Genomic DNA, 21,592 nt, shown 5'->3' on the forward strand with positions numbered 1-21,592 from the left:
AACGTGATACTGTTATGTTCCGTTATATCGCTGCTGTCGGCTGGAGAGAGCCCAGGTACTTTCAGTCCGAGTGTATCAAAAAAGCACCTTGTTTAAAGATGAAGTGCCATGATTCTTTCCACCCCTAAAACATGATTATCAGGTTTTATGATTATACTAGGAGGAAGATTTTTTTTTTCCAAAAAAACAGAAAGAGTTAAAATTAGGTTTTTATGTGGCCACACCCACCAGTTCATTAGGTATGCCTGGTTGTCATGGTGGGTGGTGACCCAACTGAAGTTAGCCACACCCACAGTGTTGGGTGAATGGTAAAAGGTGAAGGGATGATTATCTCCAGATAGAGTGATGTCACTCTATCTGTGTTTTTGGATTTGCACTTTTGACCCACAATAAGGTGGCAGCCTCGAGAAAGAAATCCAAAATGCAAAGGGAATACATAATTGCTCATAACAACCACACCAGGGGGTCTAATGAAATACTGTCAACCTCCTAGACACATGAAATATGAAAACCAGAAAAAGTACAAAAACTATGGCACCACCTCTTTAAGGTGGAGACGACCTCCCGTTGGTCCGACCAGGTTAGCATTCACCAGGTTAGCATTCACCAGGTTAGCATTCACCAGCGTCGGCAGGTTAGCATTTCACCAGGTTAGCATTCACCAGCGTCAGTTTTACTGAGGTTAGGGTTAAAGTGGTGCCATGATTTTTCCCCTCTCTAAAACATGATTATCAGGTATTGTGATTATACTAGGAGGAAGATTTTTTCCAAAAAAGTATACAGAAAGAGTTAAAATTGGGTTTTTATGTGGCCACACCCCCAGTTCATTACGTATGCATGGATGTCATGGTGGGTGGTGACCCAGCTGAAGTTAGCCACACCCCACAGTGTTGGGGGAATGGTAATTAGGGGAGGAGTTGATTCTGTGATGTAAAAGTATCTGTGTTTTTTAACTGACACTTTTGACCACAAGGTGGCAGCCTCCAAGAGAAAACAAACAAATACCAAGAGAATACATAATTGCTCATAAAAACCACACCAGGGGGTCCAATGATGTACTTTCAACCTCCTAGACACATGAAAAACAGAAAAAGTACAAAACTATGGCACCACCTCTTTAAGGCTATACTGTAGGTTTAGGTTAGGGTGTAACGATACGTTTCAACAGCGATACGATACACATCACGATACATGGTTGACAATACGATATATGGACGGTATCGGTTCATTCATGGCGATACGATACAATTCGATTCAATGATTTAAAATCAATATAGTCAAAATCAACACTGGCATGTCCAAAACCTTTTACTTTTCAGGAAGAAGTAAAGTGTATTCCAGTGGATACCGTGTGGTTATTGGTCAGTCCACCAGCTCTTGGTAATACTTTTCATTGCTTAAATGTTTACAAAACCCACAGACAGACGTAAAGCTGCACTACAGTATTATGTAACTTTCCTCTGACACGTTGTGAGCTTGTAGATCGGCTTCTTTCAGCAGGCAACCAAGTCAGGCATTACACCGTCATCAAGGCCTGCCAAAATACATTTTTGTCGACAAAAACTGTAGATTTAGTCGATCAAAATCTTATGATATTTAGTCAACTAAAACAAGAATTTTATTCAAAAGACTATGACTAAAACTACATCAAAATCTGTTGTCAGAATGCTTGCTCAACAACGGTGAGCAAGCTGGCCAACGGCGACAACATAATAGGATCAAGATGAAAGATGGAAATAGGAGTGAAGGCTTAGTATATAGAAGTATATAGAAGTAAACAGATAGGTAAGGATAACCGGGTCCAGCTAGCATGCATTGGCCTTAAAGCTTGGCTGCACATTTCAACACAGATATGTGTGTAATCCTACTAATAAAGGAGCAAACTCACGCTCTAACGCTCTAACGCTCACGCTCTAACGCTCTAACGCTCACGCTTATCTACGTTTATCTATTCACTCGCTTCAGCAACTGATCCCAAAGTTCACATGGTATTGGCCATTAGCATTATACCAACACTGACGGAGCCCGAATTTCATTTCTCCCAAATTAAAGCAGTTTAAATTAGCGTTTTCTTAACCACTTCTGTTGAACTCTGCTGTCTGTTGCCAGGGTTACGGTCCGTTCCTCCAGGCCATGGGATCTGTAGCCCCACACACACACACACCTTTCTCTCGCAGTTAGGAATGTTTCTCTCTCTCTCTCTCTCTCTCTCTCTCTCTCTCTCTCTCTCTCTCTCACACACTTTCACCGGGTGCGTTTGACATATTTTGGAGCACATATCTTCGAACGGGTAAGGTCTATTAAAGTGAACTAAGAAACTGGAAAGAATCCAAGCTCTCTTTTTCCAAGTGCACTTTTCTTTTCTTCTTTTATTTTACCCTAAGGATATGGTCACACCAAAAAAATATGCTCCATTCCCATTGTAATGCATAGGCAGAATCCACGTATCAGCTGGCAACCATACAGTATGCCACTATACTTTTGTACCTTTATTCAATTACATTTTGAATTCCAGACTTTTACTTAAAGGAGCTATAGTCAACTTTTTCATTGTAGGGCCGACACTTTGTTTACATCCTAGTCTATAGACCAGAACAAAGTGTCTGACAATGGCCAAAATGATTATTTTATCATTATTTTACGCTTTTTGTGGTCATTTTTGAATAGAAACACATAAATGAAGCTTATTTTTTTATAAAATATTTTCGAAACATTCTTTTTATTTTTAGCATCCGTTTTTCAAGAAAAAGTTGACTATAGCTCCTTTAATACTTTGTAAAGCTGGGTTCAAACCAGAAGCTATTTCTTCTATTCTAGTCGCTTCTATCGCTTCACTTTGGTCGCGCATGTCCACCTTGGTAAAAAATCTTGTCCCGTTGGAATCAAGGCGAAACACCTGGAAGTCCCAACACCAAACACCAAAAACATGTCCGTGTCTCCGGACAACATCAACGCTGATTGGCTGTCAGGACGCGATGGGTGGAGTGGGGGTGAAGCGGAGGTCACTTCAGTTGGATACGAGGCGACCGTTCGTGCCGTTCGCGCCGGCCCTTTCAGATCTTTCGCAGCGCACCCCTTCGCTCGGTCGCACGTCGCCTCGTCTTTGCATTGACTTTGTACGTAATCGCGGCGCTGGAACCATCCAGGTCTGGACGCAGCTTAAGGGTTCGGTCACACCAAACTACCTATGAGAGTGTATTCCCGGAGCGTCATTTGCAGAATGGAGTGGTTTTGGCAGAAATCCTCTACTGGAAACCACTCCATTACCATTGAAATACATCGGGCGAAATTCGGGAATCCTCTCTGATACTGTAGTAGGTAGTTTGGTGAGAATCTACATTGCAGTATTGATACTTTTACTTAAGTAAAGCATTAGAGTACTTTTTCCACCACTGGTTACATGCATGGTGCTATTTAACCCTCTAAGGCCCGCATTAAGAAATACTTGAAATAAAAAATTGAAAAAAATCAGATGGTGTTGTAGGAGTCCTATTCAGAGGAAAATGTAATGTTTTTTTGCAAAAAATGTTTTTGTAAGATTTTATAGCCATAAATCAAAAATCATAAATCATGCTCTAATTTACATATGGGGGATATTTTTCACAATAATAACATATGTACATGTTCTAGACATTCTAATGATCACCAAAAAAAATAGTACAGGCATTTTACTTATGTTTTTGTGAGGTATAGCTTCCATGAAAAAGTGAGATGTTGTTCGTCAAAACTCTGGAATTTCAGCGGGTGTGGTGGGTGTGAATGTCAGCCCCTGTGGGGGGTATTTATATGCAAATATTGTGGCCAATGGCATTGTAATACTAAACAATAGAATCCAATGGTGGTGTTTAGGTGGTAGGGGGAGCTAAAATAAAATGATTTAAACCTTTTTTTGGATAAAATACAAACGTTGTAATATTACAACTGTGGGCCTTAGAGGGTTAAAGGGGGATGAAAACAGACACACACACACACACACACACACACACACACACACACACACACACACACACACACACACACACACACACACACACACACACACACACACACACACACACACACAAACACACACACACACACACATTTTGGTCTCATCTCTGCAAATATTACACCACCACAAGCAAAAAAATAATTTACAGTAAGAAAAAAAAAAAAAGTAAGCGGGGCTATTACTAATGGAAAAATAAGAGCTTTTTGGATCTTGGAAAGAATTCTCCCGCTGAACCTTGGAGAAAATGCAAGGGACAAGAGAATGCCATTCAAAAAAATAGAAAAAAAAAATGAATATTTTGGAAACGCCGTCCCGGTTGCTCCCCCCCCCCCCACCCCCCCCCCCCCACCTCCTTCCCACCCCACTCTCCTTTCTCTTCTGGTTTCCAGGAAGTTGTATACACACTGGCAAATTAATGAAGGATCTGTTGAGTGTCCTTAATTCACTCCTCTGGATAGCGTAGTAGAAGCTTAGGGAACAAAAAGACCTGCGCACGTGTGTGCATACCTACCCTACAGTATAATCAGTGGTGTAAAGCAGGGGTTCCCAAACTTTTTTGTCTCAGGGCACCCCATACATTTTTTTTCTTAATCCGAGGCACCCCTACATTATAATTTTCACTCCCAGCACCTTATATTTATAGCATATTGTTGTTGTCGGGTGGAAACCTTATATGTCCAAAACCGTTCGTTTTGTATTCATCATCTATAAAATGTGCTAAACTAGTGAAAACAGCAGATCTACACGCACACAACGCCTTGCATCGCGAGGCGTTGTGTGCTTGTAGATCGGCTGTTTTCACTAGTTTTGTGCGACAGTCTTGTATGATGAAGCAGGGCTTTGCTTTACCAAAAGACGTACACATTTGAAACTTGGAGATACGAGGTTTCTGCCCGACAGTGACAATATTTTAGTGATTATGTTGCGAGGAAAACGTTGAGATAATAGCCCTTTTGGTTAGAACTGATTAAAAATAACTTTGTAATTCAAGTTTAAAATGATACTAAATATATTTTCAAGTGTCCAATAAATTCCAAATATTATCAAATTATCTTGCGGCACCCCTGGACTGCCGTCACGTCACCCCAGGGTGCCCCGTCACCCACTTTGAAAACCCCTGGTGTAAAGTAACTAAGTACATTTACTCAAGTACTTTACTTAAGTATAGTTTTGGGTGCCCTCACACCAAAGTACCTATGAGAGTGGAATCCACGTTCCGCCAATGCATTTCAATGAGAGTGAAGCGGTTTCATGCCAGCAGAGGATTTCTGCAAAAAACGCTCCCTTCTCATTGAAATGCATTGGCGGAACGCGGATTCCACTCTCATAGGTATTTTGGTGTGAGGGCACCCTTTGAGGTACTTATACTTTACTTGAGTATTTCCAATTTTCAATACTTTCACTTCTACTCCTCTACATCTCAGAGGCAAATATTGTACTTTTACTCCACTGCATTTATTTGAAAACTTTAGCTACTAGTTACTTTGATTACTTTGAGATTTTGATTATTATTACAAAACATACATTAACCACTTCAGCCCTATATACATTTTGGCCATTTGAAAATAGCTGATGTATAAGCTCACAATGTGTCGCAATGCAATGTATTGTGAGCTTGTAGATCTGCTATTTCCAAAAGATGTGTATACATTTTGAACTTGAGTACTTTCCACTTTGGAACTTTAAGTACAAGTTGATACCGATACTTTGGTACTTTTACTAAAGTAATTGTTTTTAATTCCGGACTTCCGGACCCTAACCCTCTACATTGCAGTATTGATACTTTTACTTAAAGGTGATACACCATGAAATTTCACTTTTCCTATTTTAAAACCTTTTTCTGGGGTCCCACTAGCACCTTCTATCCTCACAAAGTCCCATTTCTGACCGTTGTGTCTTTCTCTGGTTTTGAGAAGGCGAAGGTTAAAAGTATCCCACGGGTTCTCAAAACAAGCTATCCAGATTTGCTGCCGATTGTGACGTCATCTGCCGATTGTGACGTCATCATAAAAATATGGGGGGGGGGGGGTGGCGCAGTTCAGGCCAAAGGTGGTACTGCAGCTGGAATGCTCTGAGAGCCATTCAAAAATGAGAGAGGCTCTCTATTCAGGAGTGGTAATTTAGCCTCAAACCTTTTGAAAAACGTTTTTGGGACATAAACAATATGACATAAATACTTTTTAAATGCATGGTGTATCACCTTTAAGTAAAGAATGTGAGTACTTTTTCAACATCTGCTTATAATACACAGACGGCCTCCTATATATATATAGGCACGTGCGCAGATACCGTTCAGACATCTTGTTATATCTCTCCCCCCCCAAATCACTGTTACTTTTCGGGATTCAAATTCAATAACAGCTAGAGCAGATCTGTTACTTTTTGATGCTTCGGCGTGACTCCGACTACACGCGGAGATAGGAGGTTTCTGGGCAGACGGCGAGGACATGCACACCAGGCTTAATTCAAGACACTTGTGGGCTCTCAACTCAGCGCTCAGCTTTTTGTCCAGAGCCCTGTTCAAGTCATAACTCCATCAACGGTAACCCCAAGAAAAAGCCTGCTGTTTCCAATCATGGGTTACTTAAGCCATTCAGAACGGGTACGCAGTATTTGTGTATTATTATCGTATGCTTTAACTGTTGAAAAATAGCAGATCTACAAGCTCACAGCGCGGCACCGAGTGCCGCGCTGCGAGCTTGTAGATCTGCTATTTTTGAAAAATCGCAAACATTTGAATTTTGACCCGATTCTATAAGTGTCTCCTAAATCCTTCTAAGGTTTTTTTTTGAAAAACCTGTTTCTATGTCAGCAATCTGGCTAGCCATCGTCAAAGAAAAGGTCCTTTTCACTTAACTGGAGCTTAGTTAGTCTGTTCTTGAGAGACTACTATGTCAGTGATTCTCATACTTTTTCATGTGAAGTACCCCCAAAATGATATGTATTTGGCCTCGGACCCCCATCTCAAAATATTTACCGGTAGTTCCAGGGATCCCCCAGAAGCAGAATTTGAGTTATATAAACGTTCACTTTAAAAATACATATCTTTAAAGATTTACACAGATTTTCATGTTTTTCAAAAAGAGCAGATCTACAAGCTCGCTGCGCTGCACTCTGTGCCGCACTGTGAGCTTGTATATCTGCTATTTTTCAATAGTTAAAGCATTCAATAATTCTAGGCCTAAATGGCTTAATACGGGCTCTGAATCCAATGTACTGTACCATGCTATAATGTCCAGTAGCATCAACGTCTTCATCACTCCTTCCCCCCTTCACCGCTGGAGCAGGAGTGCTTCTTTCTCGTGGGTGCACTCACCCCCACGGGTGGGTGATGGGCCCCAGCGAAGTGGGGCCCCCAAATAATTGCCGGAATGCTACGATTTTGATGATACCATAATCATTACCCATTTAGACCTAGAATTATTGAATGCTTTAACCAGTGAAAAATACAAGCTAACAGCGCGGCACCGAGTGCCGCGCTGTGAGCTTGTAGATCTGCTATTTTTGAAAACGTCGTGAAAATGTGTGCAAATCTTTGAATATATGTATTTTCAAAGCGAATGTTTGTAACTCAAATTTTGCTTCTGGGGGGTCCCTGGAACTGAAAAGGTTTGAGAAGCACTGACATAGTAGTCTCTCAAGAACAGACTAACTGATGAGCTCCAGTTGAGTGAAAAGGACCTTTTCTTTGACGATGGCTGGCCAGATTACTGACATAGAAACATGGGTTTTTCAAAAAATCTTAGAAGGATTCAAAAGACACTTATAGCTGCATCGGGTCAAAATTCTAATTTTCAAGATTTTTCAAAAATAGCAGATCTACAAGCTCGCAGCGCGGCACTCGGTGCCGCGCTGTGAGCTTGTATATCTGCTATTTTTCAATAGTTAAAGCATAAAATAATGATACACAATAATGTGTACCCGTTCTGAATGGTTTAATAGGCTATATCAATTCGAGGCTCATTGGCACGAAATACGTTTTGAGAACTATTGATTTAGAAGGCTTTGTACTGTTGATTTGTACTGTAGAATCGGTCCTCATATCTCAACGGGTTAAATTTGGCTACGGACGCCCACATCTGTTTCATTCATTTCTGAAAAGCTCTGTGTCTGTAGATTATATTTTGGTATGATAACCCTTTCTGAGACACAGCTACATTGGTGTTATCAGCCGCTAGAGTTGGTGGTGTCCCAGTAACTTTACTGTACAGGGGGGGAAAAATGCAAAAGAAATATCTGCTTTAAAGGAGTAGTTCACCACTTTTCAACCTGTCTTCATATAATAGGTCCTCACTAATGTTCATGATAAAATATCACAATTTTTTTCTACTCAGTCCAAGTCTCCTAGGAGAGCCGTGGGAAGTTCAGAATCCATCGTCTTGTGACATCATCATTTTCCAAAAAAAAAAAAGAAATTAATCAATATTTTTGAAAAAAATATTTAGATTTTTATTATCATGAGAACAATGGCTTCCACTTTAAAATTGCAACTTTTCAGGAATAGAAAGCCTGCAGTTTCTATAAGCTGTATTGGCAATCGATGGGTTTCTGACCTGCCCACAGCCCTCCTCTGAGAGAAAAAAAATATATATATATATATTTTTGAGTGAGGACCAATTATATGAACATAGGTTGAAAAGTGGTGGAGTGCCCCTTTAAGTAGCATATAGTTTTTCATGATTCTGAATCCATTGCAAGCATGTGTTTTACACAAAAAACATTCCTTGGGTCACAACAAAACTGTGAAAAGTGATGACTCATCATTAAAGCATAGTGCAGGGGTCTTCAACAGGAGGTCCGGGACCCCTAGGGGGTCCTCAGAGTTACTACAGGGGGTCCTCCAAATCTTCCATTTATTTTCATATTAACAACTTGAACCCTAGTGTCCATATTCTGAGAACTGTAGCCAAAAATAGCAGATCTACAAGCTCACAACGCCTCGCAGCGCGAGGCGTTGTGAGCTTGTAGATCGGCTATTTTCGGCAAAGAGGTTTGGTGCAAAGAGGTTTGGTGCAGAGGAGGAAGAAGAGCAAACTAAGTACAGAGTGAAAGGTCAAGTTTATGAAGTATTGACGGTTCAAGTGGTTAAATATCTAAAAACACAAATTGACATGAGTCCAAAATACACTGATGATTGTGCTGTCAAAAGATGAAACACATGGAATCTATGAAAAGGTTGTGGGGGTCCCTGCTTCATCTCTCTCCCAACTAAGGGGTCCTTGGCCTGAAAACGTTGAAGACCCCTGGCATAGTGTATAGTTAAGTAAATGGTACACCGACTTTAGCAACTGATAACACCAATTTAGCTGTGTCTCAGAAAGGGTTATAATCTACAGATACTGTATAGAGCTTTTCAAAAATGCATAGTAACCTTTGCCACCTTACGGATACCGACATCTCGTACATGGCCCATGGATGGACTAAACACCCGAGGAGGACAGAGTGAGAAAAACAGGTTTGTTTTGATGTGTTTTCCAGAGCCACTTGGTCGGACATGGCCGGAGCAAAAATGTAATTGGCTAATGAAAGCAGATAGGATTGTGCTCCATACAACACTTTTAAACCTTGCAGCAGAGCAGGTGTGTGTGTCTGTCTGTGCGTGCGTGCGTGTGTGTGTGTGTGTGTGTGTGTGTGTGTGTGTGTGTGTGTGTGTGTGTGTGTGTGTGTGTGCGTGCGTGCGTGTGTGCCTGTGTGTGTGTGTGTGTGCGTGCGTCTAGGTCATGTTCAGGGAATGGGGCAGAGCATAACATCGTTGTCGGGTGGAGACCTTGTATGTCCAAAACCGTTTGTTTTCTATTTAATCATTTAAAAGAAAATTGTTTAAAATAGTGAAAATGCAAGCACACAACACCTCGCATCGCGAGGCGTTGTGTGCTAGTATCTGCTGTGTGCTTGTAGATCTGCTATTTTCACTAGTTTTGCGCGACAGTCGTGTGAGTGAAATGGGTCATTCTGAATAGTGAGCACTTTGACTTTTGATACTTCAAGATCAAGATTAATTTATTTGGTCCCGAAGGAAATTTGTCTTGGACATGCAGGCTGCTACATAACATACAACAGGACAAGACAGACAGAAAGTAAATTACAACGAATAGTGCACAACACACAGTGCTGACATACAGGTCAAGTGCATACATTACATTACATTACACTATAGAGTCATCACACCCTATTAACGGCCTGAGTTTAGCAGAGTAACGGATATGGGAATGAATGAGTATTTGTATCTGTTCAGATGTCTTTTCTTGTTTTTAACTGGGACTCTATAACGTCTACCCGAGGGTAGCAGTTCGTATTCTGAATACAGAACATGAAGTATATTTTGATGACAATACTTTTGTACTTTTACTAAAGTACATTTTCATTATCAGACGTGCACTTGCAATGGTAGTATTTCTACTTTGAAGTATTGACACTTTCACTTAAGTAAAAAAAAAACTTGATCGTACCACCACGTCTCTCTCTCTCTCTCTCTCTCTCTCTCTCTCTCTCTCTCTTCAAATATATATATATATTTCTCTCTGAAAAGGATCCTTCATCACTAAATAAGCTGACATTGATGAATGGCCCCACAGTGGACTGTCAATCAAAGTCTAATGCAATTAGAAGTCTGTGTGCAAGACCCCCGCTTCAAGAGAAATATTCTGTGTGTAAATAAAATGGAAATGGGCGAGGGGGGGGGGGGGGGGGGGGGGGGCAGATTTGTGTGTGCCTGCGTACGTGCACGTGCATCCGTATTCGTGCGTGCGTGCGTGCGTGGTTTTGTATGCGTTTGAGTCTGCCTGATGTTTGTCTGCAGCCGTGCAAGCACATACACACACACACAATAGCGTAATTCTTTCCCGTAACCAAAAGAAAGAATCCTGGATTTTGGTGACCCGGCCAACTTCTCTATCAGCAGACAAATAGCCTGTCAAACACTTATTGAGCCTGACGACTGATCCTCAGCCCTGCAGGGTATCCTGCCTTGCGTGAGGAAGAAAACTATCTAATAATGGAACAAACAAACAAAAAAAGACTCTGTTTTTTAGCCTGTGCCACAGCGCTCCAATGCTTAAAGGGATCCCTGGCTAATACGACAAATATGCCTTAATACATTATAATTGTCCTCTATGAACAGTGGTTCTCAACCTTTTTTCAGGCCGCAACCCCCAAAATAATCATATTTTAACTGGGGACTGAGTAGCAACAGCTGCAATACCGCTGGGTGACCAAGTGGCGCTGTTGAGCAGCCTTGACTTTAATGGAGCAACAGAAGAATTCATATAGTTAGCACTGCTCAAAGGCAGCATGGCCCACCTTATGCTGTGGGTAAAATGCAATAATAATGTATACAGAGATATAAGGCAGGTGAGCAAATACTGATGGAGCCGGAGGCTGCTGCTTCCATTTCCAGTAGTGCGATTTCAAAATGAAACGTGTGTTGAATCATTAGAAATATACCAATAAAAAAAAAAAATATATATATATATATATATATATATATATATATTTTTTTTTATTATTATTTTTTTTTTTTGAAATGCGCAATTAGATTGGTCCCCTCTCTCTGTGTTCCAACGCTCATGAATAGAGATGGCGATATTATCGTTAATCGTGATGAAAACACTCACAATAATCGTATCATGGAGATTTAATTTATTGTGATATCGTCCTCCGTCATGCACTGGAATCAGTTCACCTTTTATTTGCCGAGCTGCATATCCGGTACCTCTTAAACCCTCTATAATTGGTAAACGGTACTTATAATATACAAACTTTTTCTCACTCTCCATCTTAGCCAAAAAAATTGCCGATCTACAAGCTCACAACGCGTTAATCTTTTGGTAAATCATGTTCCGCCCCTGGATAATGAATTTTTATTATCGCGATATAATATCGTAAATCGCGATTTCTTTTGTCACAATAATCGTGATATGAAATGTTCATATTGTCCAATCCCCTACTCAGGAATGCATCCTCTCTCCCTCTCCCCCTCTCTCTCTCTCTCTCTCTCTCTCTCTCTCTCGCTCGCCCAGGGAGCATTAATTGATTGTGTTGCAGGCTGTTTTACAGAGCCTCAGAGGAGGATAAAGCACTTCTGCTGCCTTTACAAGAGCCTCGGCCTGCGTCCAATCAGTTTACTGTGTGTGGGATGTCAACTATACCCTGATTGTTTGTTTACTCACCGTGTGTGTGTGTGTGTGTGTGTGTGTGTGTGTGTGTGTGTGTGTGTGTGTGTGTGTGTGTGTGTGTGTGTGTGTGTGTGTGTGTGTGTGTGTGTGTGTACAAGCTCACAGCGTGGCACTCGGTGCCGTGCTGTGAGCTTGAAAACTTAGTTACTAGTTACTACCGGTAGTTATATTTTGATTATTACTACAAACCTAACATTTCCAAAGCTCTCCTAAAGCCTCACGTATAGATCTACAAGCTCACAACAGCTGTATCTACAAGCTCACAACAAAGGCACCACAAATGCACGCAACCAGCGTGCAACTATCAGGCTCAAGATGTGACATCCTCACAAGGATGGTGTGTGTGCGCGCGCGCGCGCGGCGCGCGCGTGCGTGCGTGCGTGTGTGTGTGTGCGTGCGCGCGTGCGCCAATGGAGTAGAGGCAGGCACGTGCCACACATAGACATCAAAGGGGGCTTGAGCCCCTGCCCTTTTACCCGTCTGTAAAACGTGCCCTATCCAGACCATGAATGCAGTTTTTAGACTATGGTGAACGAAATGCAAATGCCCTCTTTTAATGCCATATCTGAAGGCAGCATTCAAGAGAATTGCCTTGTCCAAACTCTCCTGAACTTGAATGCAGCATCTCATGTTGAAAGAATTGTCCTCTCTGTGTAGAAATCATGTTGTACGCCACATCTCCAGTATTGCCTTTTAATGCTTAGGTTTAGTGCGGTATCAAATACCGAAGATAGCCGACCTCCAAGCTCACACAACGCGTCGCGGTTGTGTCGCAGCGCGACGCGTTGTGAGCTTGGAGGTCTGCTATTGTCTATACCAAAAGGCCCTTTTTTTTTCTTTTTTTTTCTTTTTTTTTTACAAATGTCCAGCCCTGCCTCTCAAAAATTCTCTGCACGTCCCTGAGTAGAGGAGCAAGTAGTGAATGTGAACTCTTTAAGGATGACTTCAATGTGTGAGAGCAGGGGGGAGGAGAGAGGGAGGGAGAGGGAGGGAGGGGGAGGGAGAGGGGGAGGAGCAGCACAGTAAGGGTGATGTCATTGTCCCAGCGGAGCACAGCTACAGAGTGACTGTTTCAGGTGATGCTGCAGCAAGCTCAGCATAGACTAAAAACAGACGGCGCGTGCGTGTGTGCACGTACGTGTGCGCGCGCACGTGTGCGCACGTGCAAGCAGCGGCGTCAGTTCGGCAAAAGCTAAGGTATGGCAACTAGGGATGGGACGATAAACGATATTATCGTTTGTCGTGATAAAAAAAAAAAACACTCACGATAATGGTATTGTGGAGATTTAATTGATGGTGATATCGTCCCCCGGCACGTACTGGGATCAATTCACCTTTTATTTGCCGAGCTGCATATCCAGTACCACGTAAACCCTCTATAATTGGTAAACGGTACTTATAATATGCGTACTTGATAGTACAGTCTTTTTTTCACTCTCTATCAAATGTCTTTGCCAAAAAATAGCAGATCTACAAGCTCACAACACGTCTTGTAGATCTGCTATTTTTTGGCAAATGTTCCGCCCCAGGATAATGATTGATTGATTATCGCGGTAATATCGTAAATCGCGATTTCTTTCGTCACTATAATCGTGATATGACATTTTCATATTGTCCCATCCCTAACGGCAACATGACTGGTGCGCGCGCAAGACACCAGTCATGTTGCCATTCCTTAGCAACAGGCACGATGGATTGATTTTAAGAAGTACATTCCCCCCCCCCCCTCCCCCCCCCCGTAGCTAAGGTATGGCAGCTGCCATACCTTGCCGTACCCAAAACACGCCTCTGGTGTGTGCTTGCAAGGACGTGTGCAGAACATGGAAATGCTCTATGTGTGTGCATTTCAGTACGTGTGTTCACATTCTTGCTCGCGCGAGAACAGATGCCATACGTGCATCTGTAAGTGCGGAATGCTGGCGTATGTATGTATTGTAATGTATGTACACGCCGCATACATGGTTGGTTTACGTATACAGTGGTATGCAAATTAGTTTTTGTTTGCGTGCGAGTGAATGCACTCACGCGTGAATGTTTGTGGCGTGTGCCTGCCTGTCAAGAGTGTGTGCCGTGTGTGTGCCGTGTGTGTGTGTGTGTGCGTGCGTGCGTGCGTGCGTGCGTGCGTGCGTGCGTGCGTGCGTGCGTGCGTGTGGTGTGCGCGCGCGCGGCGCGCGGATCCAGCCAGCCAGGCAGGCAGGAGTATAGGAGGGGAGGGGAGGGGAGGGGAGAGGAGAGGAGAGGAGAGGAGAGGAGAGGAGAGGAGAGGAGAGGAGAGGAGAGGAGAGGAGAGGAGAGGAGAGGGCGTCTCCAGTGCTCCTCAGTGCAGTAGCACTGTGTCTACCTGGCTTCTAGCATGACGTCATGACGTCATGGTCCCCACAGGACTGCTGTGCCCAGCCTGGCCCAGGCAGGTGATGAAAAAATACATCCAGCAGAGATCGAGGTAACCAGAGAAACAAAGAGAAAGGATGTGCATTCGCACACAACGCCTCGCACTGCTGCTGTTTTCACTACTTTTTTTGCGACGGCCTTGTATGAAGAAGCAGGGCTTTACTTTGCGTAATAGCGTACAAATTTACAACTTGGAGATACGAGGTTTCCACCCGACAACGACGATATACACGCACAAGCGTTTGCATGTCCATGACGTGTGCTGTGCATATGCAGGGGGCTCATGTTTGCATGCATGTGGCCATGTGTTTTGTACATGCAGCTGCACTTACGTGTGCGTGCGCACACACGCTTTCATGCCCCCCCCCCCCCCCCCCCCCCCTCCTCCACCCCACACCCTATAGTCCTATAGTCTCTCTCTCTCTCTCTCTCTGAATGCGAGTGTCAGGGACGTGCTGGCCATTGGGAAAAGCGGGACAACTCCCGAACGGCCGGTTCATTCCCCCATTAGGAAAAAATTAAAAATAAAATGTCGGCCTTCGTTCCATTTTGGGGCTTACAAAGTAAATCGTCACTGTTGGGCAGAAACCTTGTATCTCCAAGTTTCGAATTTGTACATTTTTTCGCAAAGCAAAGCACTGCTTCGGTCATCATGCAAGGCCGTCGCACAAAAGTAGAGTGAAAACAGCAGATCTACAAGCACACAACGCCTCGTGGTGCGAGGCATTGTGTGCTTGTAGATCGGCTGTTTTCACTAGTTTAAATAATTTTTAAAATGATAAATACAAAACAAACGGTTTTCCACCCGACAACGACGAAATAAAACTCATGTAATTGGCCCACTGGCTTGTCACTTTGTCACAAATCTTTGAGTAGCAGTGCTATAGAGAGAGAGAGATCTCTCTCTATAGCGCACAATGTGGGCCTCTCCAACTCTCTTTCCCGGGCTGAATCAGGGGCCCAGCACGTCCCTGGCGAGTGTCTCCATGTAATGCACTCGTTTGAGAGCGAGTCCTCATGTGTTTTTTCCCCCCCCCCTCGATACGTCTTAACCTGGGCTTTTGATGACGTCACCACCTTGACTTGAAGGACATAGCCAGAGTGGCGAGCTAGCTAGGCGGTGGATATATCTACGCCTAAATGCCTGTGCTGTTCTCTTCCTTTGTATTTCATATATTTAATATATTATAATAATTAAATATTGTACATTTTTGGTATCCGTCATTGAAAAAAGGTAGTCAAAGATCATTTTCCGTTGACGAAATCAACACTACGCAAAAAAATTAAATACCAGTAAGACTCCCTAATCGGGAGATAAGCGTCCGTCAGGTCACATACACAAACTTTAGAAGGCAATCGTAGCCAATCAGGAGGGAATATGGGAAATGGGACAGATCCATGTTGATGACATGACTTTAGAGATGCTGTGTACCGCTTCGCGTGATTTTAGGGCAACCAAATGGCCCCTTAAGGTTCCTGTACGGTTCACTGTTCTCTTCCTTTGTATTTCATATACTTAAACGAGCAGATCTTTGGTATCAGTAAGTGAAAAAAGGTAGTCAACGGACATTTACCGTCGACGAAATCAACACTACCCAGAAGCAAAAAAAATGAATAAAAAACTGTTTGAAGCAGAGCGGTGTATTTGAGCAGTTAATTTCTTTCATTTCTATACCTTGTGTGTGTGTGTGTGTGTGTGTGTGTGTGTGTGTGTGTGTGTGTGTGTGTGTGTGTGTGTGTGTGTGTGTGTGTGCGCGTGTGCGTGAAGTCAAATGTACAATATTTGCCTCTGAGATGTAGTGGCGTAGAAGTAGAAATAAAAATAACAAAAACCTTCGCTGCAACGCGTTGTGAGCTTGGAGGTCACCTATTTTCGGTGCTTGATACCACACTGAACCAAGCATGATCAAGTCAATACTGGAGATGTGGCGTAACGGCATGGATTTCTACACAGAGAGGACAATTCTTTCAACATGTTCTCTTGAATGCCACCTTCAAGGTGGGTTGCTCCATATACATTATGTGTTGAAATATAATGTCCATGTGTTTGCTAGACAATCACAGCGTTTAATTCCATAATAATAGATCTTGTACCTGTTTTATACAGATTTCATTTCTTTGTTAAATAGTTACTATATCGATTTTAAATCATTGAATCGTATCGCCATGAATGAACCAATATCGTCCATGTATCGTATCGTCAACCACGTATCGTGATGCGTATCGTATTGCTGTTAACTCATTTCTAGCCGATCCCGAGTATACTCGTGAAAAATACTCAAGTATTTAGAGTGCCGATCCCGAGTGTACTCGCGTAAAATACTGTATATAGAGTAACGCCGGTTCTCCTACCCTAAGCCCGGCGGAAGGTCCTGGCACGATCGGCCTCGCCGATTCATCATCATCACGGATCCACGTGCACAAAATAGTAATCCCATAACATGGAGGCCGAAGGGGAATCTCATCTTTAATGTCCATTTTCTCCAAACAACACTTTTAAAGCCAAGGATGGCATTAGACTCTCGCTACAATAACATAATAACAAAGGCATCGATCGGCCATTTTAGACACGGCATGGGGTGACGACCGCTTCGGTTGAATGACGTCATGACGTCAACCCGGAAGTGTTTACGCAATGGACTTCTGGCCTTCAAAATAAGATACTGGCCGCGTATGGAGCCCTGCGAGAGGCACGCTGGACATTTAACCCGTTCATGTCTGGAGCACTAAATGGGTTAACCGATTTAGTGCCAATCCCGAGAATACTTGTGAAAAGTACTCGAGTACTCGGAGTGCCAATCCCGAGTATACTCGTGAAAAGTAATATATTACTGTAACGGCGGTTATATTACCGGATACAATGGCGGAAGGTCCGGAGCCGAAATCCGTCGCTGATTTCTCATCATCACGGCTCCACGAGCACAAAATAGTCATCCCATAACATTGAGGTGGACAGGGGATCTCATCTTTAATGTCCATTATCTCAAAACTACACTTTAGAAGCGAAGATGGAGGCAGATGCTCGCTTATAAAGCACATGGTGAAAAGCTCCGAGCCGATCCGCCATGACACCACGTAAACAAAGATCGATTCCGGCGCAGGACGCGATGACGTCAGACCGGAAGTGTTTACGCTGTGGACTTCTGGCCTTCAAAATAAGATAACGGGAGTGAATGCAGCCTGAGGGTGGCATCGTGGACTTTATAATCCGTTAAAGTCAGGGGCTTTTAATGTGTTAAAATGTATTGTTACACCTCCATTGTCACTATACTCCAATAGATGTGTGCGTGGAAGACCTGGCCCCATGAAGTGAACGGGAGTGACGCCACTCTCTCCGAACGCACGGCTCTGGGTCTCACCTGGCTCTTGATGATGTCGTCGTCCTGGTGCACCTGGAGGACGTAGCCCGAGTCGCAGGCGATGGTGCAGCGGTCGCCGTTGTAGAAGTCCCGCCCGGGGCTGCTGCACGACAGCTCTGCGTTGCGGATCAGAGGCTCCTGGCAGTCGATGGCCTCGCACGAGTAATGGACACAACTAGAAGAGAGAGAAATGGGGGGGGGGGGGGCAGTGGTGTCAGTTCAGCGAAAGCTAAGGTATGGCAGTGTGACTGGTGTCTTACCCGTCATGTTGCCATACCTTATAGCAGTGGTTCTCAACCTTTTCATGCCGCGACCCCCAAAATAATCATATTTGAACTGGGAACCCACCCCCCCCCCCCCCTGCACCCTGACAAGCCCTAAGAGTTGAGGCATTACACAACCACATATGAGCAGAAGATTGTCATATTTTTGATGTGCAAGAAAGCGGCATGCGTGTGTGCGTTGTGGTTGTGGTTTACCAATGAGGAGAGACATGACATATTGTGTGCAGACTACAATGGCAGAGTCTGGCCAACAAGGCAACTCTAAATTAGCACTGGTTCAAGATAGATAGACAGATAGAGATAGAGATAGAGATAGAGAGAGAAGAAGGCATTTCATGGTCTTGGAACCCCCCGAGGCACAACTCTTTTACAAGTTCCACACAGTCCACAATATAGGGTTCCCTTATGACACATTGCAGGCCAACATGCCTGTGTGTGTGCGTGTGTGTGTGTGTGTGTGTGTGTGTGTGTGTGTGTGTGTGTGTGTGTGTGTGTGTGTGTGTGTGTGTGTGTGTGTGTGTGTGCGTGCGTGCGTGCCTGCGTGCGTGCGTGCGTGCGTGCGTGCGTGCGTGCGTGCGTGCGTGCGTGCGTGCGTGCGTGCGTGCGTGCGTGTGTGTGTGTTTGTGAGGAAGTATTCCATCCACTCATCCATCCATCCATCCATCCATCCATCCATCCATCCATCCATCCATCCATGTGTCTTTCCTGTCTTTACTGGATAGATAGATAGATAGATAGATAGATAGATAGATAGATAGATAGATAGATAGATAGATAGATAGATCATGGATCTGGAAGTGCATTCTAAGCGTGCCATTTGTTGAGCCCAGTGACATCTTTACAAGGGAGAATCCAGGCATCAAGCCTACTGGATCTATCTATAAATTCAATGGAATCTGTGTGTGTGTGTGCGCGTGCCTGCCTGCCTGTCTGTCGTTTACGTTTCTCCAGAAACATTCAACCAATCCGCTGCGCCAAATGGGTACAACGGGTATTGCAGGGGTCTTCAACGTTTTCAGGCCCGAGGACCCCTTAGTTGAGAGAGAGATGAAGCAGGGACCCCCACAACCTGTTCATAGATTCCATATAGTTTCATTGTTTGACAGCACGATCATCAGTGTATTTTGGATTCATGTCAATAAGTGATATTTAACCACTTGAACCGTCAATACTTAATAAACTTGACCTTTCACTCTGTACTTAGTCTGCTCTTTTCCCCCTCTACACCCTCTACACCAAAGCCCTTTGGTGTACCAAAGCTCACAACACCTATATTTGGCTAAAGTTCTCAGAATATGGACGCTAGGGTTCAAGTGGTTAATATAAAAAAGGAGGAAAAAGGTTTCTATCACTTAAAGATTTGGAGGACCCCCTGTAGTAACTCTGAGTACCCCCTAGGGGTCCCGGACCCCCTGTTGAAGACCCCTGGGGTATTGCATATAATTTCTGTCGGGTCCAAAGCCCTTACATTGCAGGATTCAAATAAAAAAATTGAGAGAGGGCGAGATCATTTAGCGACCTACAACCGGGTCGCGACGTGGTCGGTAGTTTTCAGCGACCGGGTCGCTAAATCGACCGACTGGGGCGGTAAAACTACCGACCGGGACGCTAGAACCACCGACCGGGACGCTAAAACCACCGACCGGGACGCTAAAACACCGACCGGGTCGCTAAATCGACCGACCGGGACGCTAAAACCACCGACCGGGACGCTAAAACCACCGACCGGGTCGCTAATTCCACCGACCGGGACGCTAATTCCACCGACCGGGACGCTAATCCAGCGACCGGGTAGGTAAATCCACCGACCGGTGGTCGCTTCCACCGACCACCGGGCTACTAACCCTAACCCTAACCCTAAACCTAACCTCAGTAACCTTACCTCAGTTAGGCTAACCTGCCACGCAACCTCCCGACCGGGTCGCTAAATCACCGACCGGGTCGCTAATTCCACCGACCGGGACGCTAATTCCACCGACCGGGACGCTAATCCAGCGACCGGGTAGGTAAATCCACCGACCGGTGGTCGCTTCCACCGACCACCGGGCTACTAACCCTAACCCTAACCCTAAACCTAACCTCAGTAACCTTACCTCAGTTAGGCTAACCTGCCACGCAACCTCCCGACCGGGTCGCTAAATCACCGACCGCGTCGCTAAATCACCAACCGCGCCGCTAAAGCGAGCGACCGGGTCGCTAAATCGACCGACTGGGGCGCAAAATCTTCCGACCGGGTCACTAGATGTACCAACCGGTCGCTAAATCTACCGACCTAAAACTGCAGGCAGGTCGGTAGATTTAGCGACCGGGTCGGTCGATTTAGCGGCGCGGTCGGTGATTTAGCGACCCGGTCGCTCGATTTAGCGACCCGGTCGCTCGATTTAGCGACCCGGTCGCTGAAAACTACCGACCACGTCGCGACCCGGTTGTAGGTCGCTAAATGATCTCGCTCCTACTGAAAAAATTGCAAAAAGTAGCAGATCTGCAAGTTCAAAACACGGGGGGAGAGGGGGGGGCACCTGTTAGCAGGTTGGGCAGAGGGAGTGTAGGATGAAGGCTCTACGTCCTCCCGGTAGGGCAGGGGTCTTCAAGAGTTACTACAGGGGGGCCGCTGCGAGCTTGTAGATCTGCTATTTTTGAAAAAGTCGTGAAAATGTGTGCAAATCTTTGAATATATGTATTTTCAAAGCGAACGTTTGTAACTCAAATTTTGCTTCTGGGTGGTCCCTGGAACTAGATATTTTGAAATGGGGGTCCGTGGCCAATTAAATATCATTTTGGGGGTCCTTCACATGAAAAGGTTTGAGCACCACTGACATAGTAGTCTCTCAAGAACAGACTAACTGAGCTCCAGTTAAGTGAAAAGGAGCTTTTCTTTGACGATGGCTGGCCAGATTGCTGACATAGAAACATAGTTTTTTCCAAAAATCTTAGAAGGATTCAAAAGACACTTATAGAATAGGGTCAAAATTCTAATTTTCACGATTTTTCAAAAATAGCAGATCTACAAGCACGCAGCGCGGCACTCGGTGCCGCGCTGTGAGCTTGTATATCTGCTATTTTTTAATATTTAAAGCATAAAATATTGCGTCATAATGTGTTCAGGCCTAAATGGGTTAAGCCAGTTTCGATACCTATACTCTTTGAACTTTTACTATGCCGGACTTTCCTTTAACAGTATTTCTACATTGCATTGTATACTTTTGCTTAAGACGTTAAAGATGCAGTGCCATGATTTATTAATTTCCACCCTAAAACTTCAGTCGGTGATCCGGCTGAAGTTGGCCACACCCACAGTGTTGGGTGAATGGTAAAATGGGAGGGGATGATTATATGATGTCATTTAATCACTGTTTTTGGATCGGCACTTTTGACCCACAAGGTGTCAGTCTC

The 21,592-nt window shown here is 44.1% G+C and overlaps 1 protein-coding gene across 1 annotated transcript in view; it reads right to left on the minus strand.

The window, feature by feature from the left end:
• Nucleotides 1–21,592, minus strand: part of pappaa (pregnancy-associated plasma protein A, pappalysin 1a) — a gene marked incomplete at both ends in the record, with an annotated part of 282,732 nt that overhangs the window by 85,557 nt on the left and 175,583 nt on the right. Inside the window, 1 exon segment of the mRNA XM_080743260.1 lies at nucleotides 17,916–18,090. Coding sequence (XP_080599386.1) covers nucleotides 17,916–18,090 — 175 coding nt within the window.

The sequence above is a fragment of the Nannobrachium achirus genome (assembly GCF_963921795.1).
Source record: "Nannobrachium achirus genome assembly, chromosome: 15".
NCBI classification, from domain to species: domain Eukaryota; kingdom Metazoa; phylum Chordata; class Actinopteri; order Myctophiformes; family Myctophidae; genus Nannobrachium; species Nannobrachium achirus.